The sequence below is a fragment of the Podarcis vaucheri genome, assembly GCF_965113315.1.
Source record: "Podarcis vaucheri genome assembly, chromosome: 3".
NCBI lineage: Eukaryota > Metazoa > Chordata > Lepidosauria > Squamata > Lacertidae > Podarcis > Podarcis vaucheri.
The window spans coordinates 1,549,250-1,560,308 of NC_138761.1; the positions used below are offsets into that span (position 1 = coordinate 1,549,250).

At 49.6% G+C, this 11,059-nt stretch overlaps 1 protein-coding gene across 2 annotated transcripts in view; it reads right to left on the reverse strand.

Annotated features, from left to right (window-relative positions):
• Nucleotides 1–10,296, reverse strand: part of ASXL2 (ASXL transcriptional regulator 2) — a 31,939-nt gene extending 21,643 nt beyond the window's left edge. Inside the window, exons 1-2 of one of the 2 annotated variants that reach the window (XM_082217300.1) lie at nt 10,145–10,296; nt 7,778–7,937 (exon numbers count right to left, since the gene is read on the reverse strand). In XM_082217300.1, coding sequence (XP_082073426.1) covers nt 7,778–7,937; nt 10,145–10,222 — 238 coding nt within the window. In that variant the 5' untranslated portion in view covers nt 10,223–10,296. Of the gene's footprint in view, nt 1–279; nt 1,281–7,777; nt 7,938–10,144 lie in introns of those variants that run through there. The other variant, XM_082217301.1, reaches the window with a different exon arrangement.
• Nucleotides 10,297–11,059: the final 763 nt, after the last annotated feature.

Below are 11,059 nucleotides of genomic sequence, written 5' to 3' on the forward strand. Positions count from 1 at the left end.
CCTGCCCCACAGAATGCCCCCCATGCTTGGCTGAGTTAGGGTGAAGCTGCGCAGAAAGCAGGGCAGGACCTCTGCAGTGATAGCTGGCAGCCACGAGTTTTGCTGAGCCCGAAGCCTGGAAGCTGTTCTGCCTGGAGGAGGCAGCACACACGGGGAGGCTCCCTGCCCTGTCCTTCCCTCCTCCCTCCCTCCCTCCGTGGACAGCCACGTAAGCAGCTGGTCACAGGCAGTGGAAACAGTCACCAGGCTTCCCTGCAAGGCAGGGCCACTCAGCCTTACCTCGCAACGGAATTTCAGAAAGCTTCTCTCGGGACATGGCTGTTGCCTACAGAGACACCTTCTCTTCGTTCTCCCAGAAAAAGAGCTCCGGCCAGGGCTGGCTTTCAGCACCCCACACGTCTCATGGGGGCTCCGGATTGGCTGGACCCACAAACGTGAAGCTTCTCTCCGCTTTAAGTGTCAGCCTCATTGCTGTCACGAAGCTTTATTTTTGTACATATAAGGAAGTCTGTTGTTGATATGATCTGAAAGCGCTTCCTGTTTTGTATGTATATGAATAACGATGGTGGAACCACATTAGGGTGAGCTGCTAAGCTAACCATGGCCAGCCTTCCTCCCCGCAAGGCACAAAATACTCAGCTCAGCTGCTACGTCCTTCCACTCACCTCCCTGCAAAGAAAACAGGTGTTCTCCTAAGACGAGCCCGGGATCCTCTGTCAGCTCATGATACAGCCAGAGGGTTCAGCTGCTGCTAGGCGGTGGCGCCAGCCAGGTTGGCATGCAAGAGATACAGGGTCTTTTCAGTGGAGGCCCCAGAATCCCCTGCACTTGACCTCTTCAGGGCAGGACTTTATGGAAAACTTGTCTTATGGAGACTTCAGTTTATTCACTATCCAAAGCAAGTAGGAAAATACACACACTCCCGCAAGCAGGGTTGCAAGGCACAAGCCCTGTTCTTCATTAGATTTATCAAGGCAATCTCTGACTGAAGGACTGGCACTACGAAACAGCTGTCTCCCGAGCCAATCATCTGCTCTGTTGTGCCTGCCACTCATTTAAGCAGCGTGCAACACTCTCCCTGAACATGAGATCTGCACCGAAATCCATTGCAACTCCCAGTGACCTTCAGTTTAGTAACAGAACCAGAGTGGGGCTGAGAGGCAGCCTCTGTGATTTAGGTACACTTGTGTCTCTGCCAAAGGAGCTTGCTGCTCAAAGCACCTCTCACCATCTTCAGCTGTGCAAATGGGAGGGACTCACCTGTTCATTATGTTCTGGGTGTTCTACTGGAACAGGTAAGAGCAGACTCTCCCAACCCTTGGCTCAGCCACACTTAGGAAGGCCAAGCTTCCCTGCCTAACACGCCACTCTCTGACGCAAACGCCCAAGAGCTTCAAGTGCTTTCAGTGTGCTTTACATAGCAAAATAGTCAGTTTTAAAGTCTGGAGGCAGGTGGACCCTTGTTCTCAATGGACAGGCCTTTCCTGCTAGTTCTAAATATTTTAACATTGCTATAAACTTGCAGATGAATGCCAAAACGCAGCAGCAGCACTGCGAGTGCTCAGAATGCAGCCTCCCTTTCCACTGAAAGTGCCAGTTCCTCCTTTACTCACCTGGCAAGGCCCAAATTCAGAAGCCTGTGTTTCCTCAGCCTCGGCTGACGACACCAAATACCTACAAATAACAAAGAAGAGAAGCTGCTGTTTCCTCCTTTGCTCCAGGAACCTGGGATCCCGTCTGTTTTTGCAGGGAAACACCGAACCCTGGACTCAAGAGTTTGCCTGGCGTGTAAAGGAGGAAAACAGGAAGACCGGAGAACCACTAAGCAGGAAGACTGAAGCTTCACAGGTGGGGAAACGGACCAGTTAATGGTGCTAAAGCCCCTACCAAGGATCTCACCATGATATAAACACCAAACTAAATACTGGTATGACTGCATAACATACCCTTTGTATATTGTCTGACCAGCACCCAGTGCTTAAGGATGCGCGTGTTTTTTAATATGAAGTTGGACACAATTACTTACCAGGAAGATCCACCTTCCTCCTTTCCTCTGCGACCCATTTCCAAACTTTGTGCTAACCTGTATGCTTAGATTGTGCTGCTGGAGGGTATTAGCACACAAACTCAGAGGTCTAGGTCCTTTAAATGGGTCATAAGATGAAGAGCAGGATACACGTTTCTTTTAATAAAAAAACCAAGTAGCTAAAATTCAAGACAGGGATTAACTAGCAACCAACGTGATCATTCGGCGGACCATTTGCTTGACGGCTGGAAAAGAACAAGCTGTGACCACAGTGGCTCTCAGCGCAACCTGCCCCCACCCCCCCCCCCTCGGGCCAACAGCTCAGGTGTGCTGCTGCCTCTCTGCTAGGAAGGAACAGCTGGAGGCCTTTCTCCTGCGGAGGCTGCCCAGTTGCTGTCTGTGCAAACGGATGGCACAGCTTTTGGAGCACCAGAAACATATAAAAATGTAAGAAGAGTTTGCAGGATCAGACCACCAGCACAGGTAGTCCAGCATCCTCACAGCTGCCAACCAGAAACCCCAAAGGGAAACCTGCAGGCAGGAATTGAGTAATAATAATAATAAAAATTATTTATACCCCACCCTCCCCAGCCAAGACCGGGCTCAGGGCAGCTAACACCTAATATAAAAACAATTGATTGAAATACAAATTAAAAACAAGATTAAAATACAACATTAAAACATTAAAATACAGCCTCATTTCAGTGGAAACTCCAATCAAAAACTTTTTTTGGGATGAAAACATCAAGGCTAACTATCCAAACTGGTACTACATGGGCCAGAAAAAAGCCATGGAAATCCCCAAATGGGAGTTGCATCACAGAAGGAGAAAGGAAAAAGGAAAGAGGGGGAGGGGATCAAGTTGATTCCAAGCCAAAGGCCAGGTGGAACAACTCTGTCTTACAGGTCCTGCAGAAAGAAATCAGATGCTTCAGGGCCCTGGTCTCATGAGACAGAGCGTTCCACCAGGCCGGGGCCAGTGCTGAAAAGGCCCTGGTTCTGGTTGAGGCTAATCTGGCTACCATAGGGCCAGGGCCCCTATTGCTATTTATGGACCTTAAGGTCCTCCGCGGGGCAGACCGAGAGAGGCGGTCCCCTAGGTATGAGGGTCCTAGGCCGTGAAGTACAAGAGCCAACACCCCTCCTGTGGTTTTGAGCAACTGGAGTTCAGAACAATTGAGCCTCTGTTCACTGTGGAGGCAGAAAAGAGCCATCCTGGCTAGTAGCCACCAATAGCCCTCCCCACCTCCATGAGTCTGTCCAATCCTCTTTTAAAGCCATCCAAGTTGGTGGCCATCGCTGCCTCCTGTGGGAAAGAGTTCCACAGGTTTACTACACCGTGTGAAGGTTTACTTTATCTGTCCTGAACTTCCCAGCTTTCAGCATCACTGGATGCCCATGAGTCCGAGTCTCATGAGAAAGGGAGGAACACTCTCTAACCACTTTCTCCCGGCATAGTTTCATAAACTTCTATCAAGTTGCCTCTCACTCGCCTTTCGTCTAAAAGGTGCCAAATGCAAAAATGATTTGCAACTCAGATTAAGCATCACAAACAGATCAAAAATCCAACGTAGAGCATACTAAATTAGGAGAGACCTTCCACCAAAAGGTCACCCAGAGTCAACAGGGTTTTACAGTACTTCTGCAGTGGAAATGTGCTCCTCAAGGAGGCGCCTCCAGAACCTGGGGGAATTGTGGCAGAAGCCTTGCTCCTGAAAGTTAACGCTTCTATAGATCTTATGTTCCTTATTCTATCTTTAAATGTGAAAGACAGTTTCTCAGGGAATAGCCATTTGAACAGAATTCCTTTAGATTTCAGCACATCTGTCAATATCTTGTAATTATTTTGTTTTTTAGGAATTTCCTTGTATATTAATATATTACGTCCATCTATTACCATTCTTCGTTTTTGTAAGATCTTATCTTTCAGCAACCTCGAACTGAGGAAAACTAGGCAATCCCCTGGCCCCTTAAATGGTCTTTTAGCATCTGGTTTCATCCTGAAAATTTTGTCAATATCCAATATCAAGTCTTCTTCCCTCACTCCAAACCATTCCGCTATTTCCTTTGTCAATTTATTCATGATGTCCTCACCTCGTGTTTCTGGGACACCTCTAAACCTCAGAAGAGCAGAAATGGCTTGACAGTGGTACCTCTGGATGCGAACGGGATCCGTTCCGGAGCCCCGTTCACATCCTGAAGCATGCAACCCACGTCTGCGGGTCACGATTCGCCGCTTCCGCGCATGCGCATGACGTCATTTTGAGTGTCTGCGCAAGTGGCGAAACCCGGAAGTAACACACTCCGTTACTTCCGGGTCGCCGTGGAGTGCAACCCGAAAATGCTCAACCTGAAGCTACCTCAACCCGAGGTATGACTGTACAAGGGAGGCCACCTCAGAGGTATCGCGGGGTCCAGAGTATTAACAAGGCAAGAACAAGGTGCCTGATTTGGAGAAAGGAGCTCCTGGGATCCAGCCCATGGCTAAACAAGCTCTCACCTCCTGGGATGCCCCTGCACCAGGAGAGCTTGAAAGCCGTCTTCAACACCAACCTCACAGCAAGCTTAAGACAGCAGTACATCCTGAAGGCTATGGAAGTGGGGGTAGGATAAGCAGGGGAAGATCTCTCAGCAATAAGAGGAAGAGAATGGGGACAGCATGGCCTCAGCTGGGAATCATAGAATCATAGAGTTGGAAGAGACCAGAAGGGCCATCGAGTCCAACCCCCTGCCAAGCAGGAAACACCATCAGAGCACTCCTGACATATGGTTGTCAAGCCTCTGCTTAAAGACCTCTAAAGTAGGAGACTCCACCACACTCCTTGGCAGCAAATTCCACTGTCGAACAGCTCTTACTGTCAGGAAGTTCTTCCTAATGTTTAGGTGGAATCTTCTTTCTTCTGGTTTGGATCCATTGCTCCATGTCCGCTTCTCTGGAGCAGCAGAAAACAACCTTTCTCCCTCCTCTATGTGACATCCTTTTATATATTTGAACATGGCTACCATATCACCCCTTAACCTCCTCTTCTCCAGGCTAAACATGCCCAGCTCCCTTAGCCGTTCCTCATAAGGCATCGTTTCCAGGCCTTTGACCATTTTGGTTGCCCTCCTCTGGACACGTTCCAGTTTGTCAGTGTCCTTCTTGAACTGTGGTGCCCAGAACTGGACACAGTACTCCAGGTGAGGTCTGACCAGAGCAGAATACAGGGAAGAGGGGGCCTTGATCACAGCCACCTTCCGTTCACCCAGAAGCAGCCCCAGGTTCCACAACTGCCAAGATGGAGCAATCATCCACTCTTCAAAGGGCAAACAGATCAGCACTGCCTCTGCCTCGCCAGGATCCAGCTTCCTTTTGCTTAACCCTCACCCACCCACTGCTTCCGATACTGGTTTGCAAGCAAGCCAGCTGCTCCCAGAGGCTTAGTGAGCAAAAGGGCACTGGGCCAACTTGACGAGCGATGAACGAAAAGCAGCGTTGCTGAAAACACACGAGCACATGGAACAGGGTCCTCTGGATCGTCACCATTCATTACAACAAGGTAGAAATGGACACCTCCCAGAGCTGCAGGGACCTGCCCTCTTTCAGCTGCTGCTTTTTGCTACAGGAAAGGTCAGGGCTGCACTTTTATTCTTTACCACAGCTCTGCTATGGCAGCAACACGTGGTTATGGTCACAGGCAGGAGAAGCATAGAAGAATTGTGAATAAGCAACATCATGCACACTCAGTTATTGCCCTTGAGTTGCAAAGCACAGCCTCTCAAAAAAGTGATCAATGTACTTCATGCACGGTCTCAGTCATCTTTACAACAACTATGCAAGGTAGACCAGTGCCGTAATCTCTGTACAGTGGTACCTCTGGTTAAGAACTTAATTTGTTCTGGAGCTCTGTTCTTAACCTGAAACTGTTCTTAACCTGAGGTACCACTTTAGCTAATGGGGCCTCCCGCTGCCGCACTATTTCTGTCTTCATCCTGAAGCAAAGTTCTTAACCCAAGGTACTATTTCTGGGTTAGCGGAGTCTGTAACCTGAAGCATCTGTAACCTGAAGCGTCTATAACCCGAGGAACCACTGTATTACATTACTGAGGAGGGAGCTTATTCAATTTATCTCATTATTTAGCCCATTATTGGCTTGCTGAAGACCCTGCCATTGCTTGAACAAAGCGTGGCTCAAAGACTTGCTGCCTCACATTTCAAGACCTCAACTGCTATCGATACACCAGCTCAGCACAGATTCATTGTTGTGAACCCAGACGATACTTGACCTTCACAAGCTCGTATCTCTTCTAGCAAACGCAGACAGACAGTCGCACCAGTTAGCCTTGAGGATGACGAGCTTGATAAGAAGCTAATCTCAACATAATTTCAAAATCCAAGAGGGATGATGACTCAGCTGCAATCTGGCTCTCCCAAGCTTTTCCCGTCTCAGTTTGCTCATGTTACATTCCCAACAGGGATTAGCCACACCAGATTTTACAGAAATGACTCACAGTTCAGCATGGAAGACTCTCCACATTTCCTAGAAGTGTGCACTTTCCCCGATTACACATCTAGTACAACTCTGAACTGCCCCTCATCAAAGCAGCAAGTAGAAGCCAAGTCTCATTTGGCAACTTGTTGCATGCCTCCCCCTTGCTGCAACAGAGCTTCAGTGGCGCTGGAACAACTGCTGCAGCCCTTTGCTGCCTCTCCTACATGGGGAGGTCTTACAATGCTGTTTTTTTGACCTGGGGAGGTCTACCAGGTGTGAGAAGTCCCGTCTCCTACACCACAGAGCAAGAGATGGGTACTTGCCCTAAGTCACTGTGCGAACCTTCCTGGCTGAACACACATGCAGATACCGCTATATGATTCACGGCTCACAAATCATTTATTTAGCTACTAAGCGGTGCTCTCCACTAGCAAGAGCATTTTGCAAGTGTTTCTCATGAAGAATAACAATGCAGTAACACGTTGTGGTGGTCACTGGCTCCTCCAACTCCTTGTACAGGAAACTGAACATCACCCCCCTGCCCCCCCAACGCCTTTCAGCTTGCAGCCCTGCTCTTTCAGGGTCCAGGATTTCTAGCAGTAGTTGCACTACAATGAGGGCAACCCAGCAGGCCCGTGTACTGTGGCATTCCAGGGACACAGCATGTCTCCCCAGCCCCCATTTATTAACTGAAGGCGGGCAACATGGTGTCGAGGTTTACTGAGCCATCAATGGGCTGCACTGGGACTGTAAGTTCCACTGCCCTGCATAAGGGTCTGTGAACATCCGGAAATCCGAAATGCCCTCTGAATCAGAAGCCTTGCAGGCAATTCTGAACTCCAAACGAACAGCAAACAACCTTTTCCCCAAGCGCCCCAAAGCTACATTCAACTGAGTCAATTCCTCTCCAAAAGTGAACTCCAGCGTCTCCCCACCTCCAGAAAGATTGATTCAAAGCAAGAGAGAGCTTGGCCATTTCCCAACTGTCAGGGCCAGGGACAAAAGCTCTATTTGGGACAATATTCAGACGGTACTCGAAGGCTTCAGGCTTCCATTAGGAGCACTTCACTGGCTACCAACGCAAGCTCAGGCCTGAACTTCTTTGTGTACCAGTGCCATACTCTAAGCGACCTCGGCTAAGTTATCCTCTGAAACCACTTTTGCAATGAGGACCAGGTTGCAACAAGCAACAGCAAACGGCCCCAGCAACTGGCGGGCAAAGCAGGCTGGGGGGTGGGGGGAGGACAGCCAGCTTGTGAGTTTCTTCAGGAATAGCTACCTTTCCTTCGCCACCGGCTTTTCCTTCCTCCTTTGTTGCTGCTCCTGTCGCTGCTGCTGCTGCTGCTGCTGCTGTTCTCTGAGCTGGGGGAGTCTGACTGCACGTCACTGCTCTCTTCCGAGCCTTCGGAGAGTTCTTTCAGCCCATCTGGAACATCCTTCTGCAGGCAAAACACAAACAGGCGGACCTTGGTGCGTTTATCTCTATGTCAGTTCAACAACCACTCAGACTGGGCCATGGGGTTGGTGGGTGGGCGGTGAGAGAAAGAGAGAATTAAAGACAAGAATATCGCAAGCGCCATCCTCTGGCTCAAAAGTCAGGGGGCATAATAATCCACCTGGAGGTTCCTATTGTACGCAAGCCACATTCTAAATTAGTGGCAACTGTGCAAGACTTTTTCCCCAGGAACCTGAAATTGCAGGTTGGCATTGTGTCTCGACTACGGTCCTGAGAGCCAGGGGACTCTCCTCCACACCACAGCAAGGCTCCCTTTTGCCCCAAAGCTTTCCCAACAGAGGGCTGGCTGCCCACCCACCCAGCCTCCTTCGAAGGAATAGGATTCCACAGCCCACATAGACGAAACCATTCTCCTATGGAGATAGCACTCTTTTTTATGTTCTTTTAAAAACCTGGCTGTCAGCCCATTATGTAGTCCATCCTGCCCAATTTCCTTCTCTCTACCCAGTTCTCATGGCCTGCTTGCACAGGATTTCTCTTCTAGAATCTCCTACGGAGTAATTCTTTCCGACGCAAGAGCATAAATATATATATTGCCTTCTTGTGCACCTGAACGCTGCCAACCCTCACCAGCAACAGCCCTCCAGGGTCTCAGGCACGGAAGGCGGAGTCTCCCAAGACCCTTGCGTGCTCTATGACCTCTTGCCAGGGTCCATTCCAGTATCTAGGCATAACTCCTCAAGGCCGCACGCCCTGAGCACCTTTGCACCCAAGCAACTCATCAAGAAGCCACTGGGACGCTTTGCCAGCTCAGGCCCGACAGCTCCTGCAGCTACCAAAGCTCCCTCAAGCTAAACTGGGTTTCAAACAAAAAAGAGAAATCTGTTTCCGATTTTCAGGCAGGTCACAACCAGGTTGTTACCGAGTTTGCTCCTGGAATGATTTGCAGCAAAAGCCAAGGTAAGCTGTCCATCACTGCCCCCCCATGGCACAAACCTCGTCAAAGCAACAGAGAAAAAAGAGGCCCCCAGCACCCAGCAGGTGCTGCCCCAAAGCTATGCCATTCTTTGGGGGCGAGCACAATATATTATAATAATTTATTAAATAATTTATTATTTATACCCCACCCATCTGGCTGGGTATTCTGGTTAATTAGGAAGATCTCATGTAAATGAAGCAACCCCAGGCACCTCAGCTCTGTAAGAGGACCTGGAGCAGACTTTTTAAAAGAAGCAGCTGCCCCCAGAGTCCACCTCAAATCCACCTGCACTATACTGTACTGCCCCCATTTAAAGGGCACAGCAGCTGGCAGGTATTACAGAGCCCCCACCCTCTGCCATGTTCTTCCTTGCTCTCGTTCTCCTGCCATTCTCCACACCGCTGCCCTGTCACAAACCCCCCTTAGGCAGGTTCACTAGGTGGGGTGGGGGGAACTTTCCATGTGTGTTGGCCAAGGTTGCTTAGCCAGTGAACTTCGAGCCCTAGCAAGCTCTCCCATCGCAGCCTTCCTGATCAAAATCTTAACGACAGCACTACTCCAATATGCACATGCTAGACACATATCCGCTGAAGGCGAAGCAAGTGGCTTTAAGCAGCATAACTAGTGTAAGGACAACGGAGGGGGGGAACCCAGTTCAAAAAAATCATTTCTGCAAGCCAATACCATGGTTATGATCCAGATGTGTAAAGCCCACACCAGGAACAAAGATGCAAAATTACAGTGGTACCTATGAACTTAATTCGTTCCAGAGGTCTGTTCTTAACTTGAAACTGTTCTTAACCTGAGGCGTGCTTTTGCTAATGGGGCCTCCCACTGCCACCGACACACGACTTCCACTTGCATCCCAGGGCAAAGTTCGCTACCCGGAACACCTACTTCCGGGTCAGCAGAGCTCATAACCTGAAGCGTTCATAAGGAGGACGCTACGTAACCCGAGGTTCCACTGTATTATAATTATTATTATTATTTATAGTGAATTTATATATTACCCTTGGTCACAAGATCTCGGGACGGTTCACAGAATAAAGCACGAGATAAAAACACAAGTAAGTAATAAAAAGGAAAACAAGACAACAGTACCCCCATGCTTTGAGGGACGGCCGTAAGCCACACAGTGCGGTGCGTACCCTGGCAGTGCGTGGGATCCCAACGGCAGCCCAGTTCCGATTCCTTGCAGGAGACCCCCTTACCTTCAGGGTGTAAACGCCCATCCGCCCTGGGACCTTGTAGAAAATGCCCTCGTCCCCCCGGGAGTTGGTGTGCAGCATGGCATTCAGGCATGCAAGAGGAGAGGTCCCACTGAAAAGAGAAGGGCAGGGTTAGTCCCCCGGCACACACAAGGGGGATGCTGCTGCCAAACCTCCTATCTGCCCTGTCCAAGGCCTTGCCCAGCTGCTGACGACTTCAAATGGGAGCCAGTCTCCCCATGAGCCAGGCCAGGCTGACCACCACTGAGCTCACAAGGCACTCGAGGGCAGCTTTGGGGACAGCAAACAAATGTCCCCAACAGCTGAACAGAGAGGAGCCCCAAAGGGAGGGTATTGCAGCATATATTGCATGGAGGGCTCACACACAATGCATTCCTGCCCTGCCCCTTTCTTCTTGAGGTCAGGAGGGAGACTTACTCTGGCCTTCAGAGCAGGATAGCATCCCCAGAGCACGGGGAGGGCTTCCCTTGCTCCGCTGTTTCCTTTCTAGTCCTAAGAACGTAAGAGGAGCCTTCTGGGACAGGCCAAGAGGGGCCCATTTAGTTCTGCATCCTGTTCTCAGTGGCCCACTGGACGCCCCAAAGGGAAGAAGCACCCAAGCAGGACCCAAGCATTAGAGCAACTCTCTCCCCTCCGGTGGTTTCCAACCATCGAGAAAGAGAGTAGTCCTCATAGCTGGTAGCCCTAAATAAGCGTGGGCTGGGCTGGGACCGAGGTACAGGGCTTCTTGATCAGCTGCAAGCAGCAGGGTCTGCTTTATGTCCATAATCAATCAGAGAATAAAGACTCCAAGGCTCAGTTTTAGACTACTGCAAGCTGATTCTAATGCAGTTTATCAAATCGCCATTAAAATAAACCAGCTTTTTTCTGCTGCTGTTTTTATGTGTTTCTTTATAT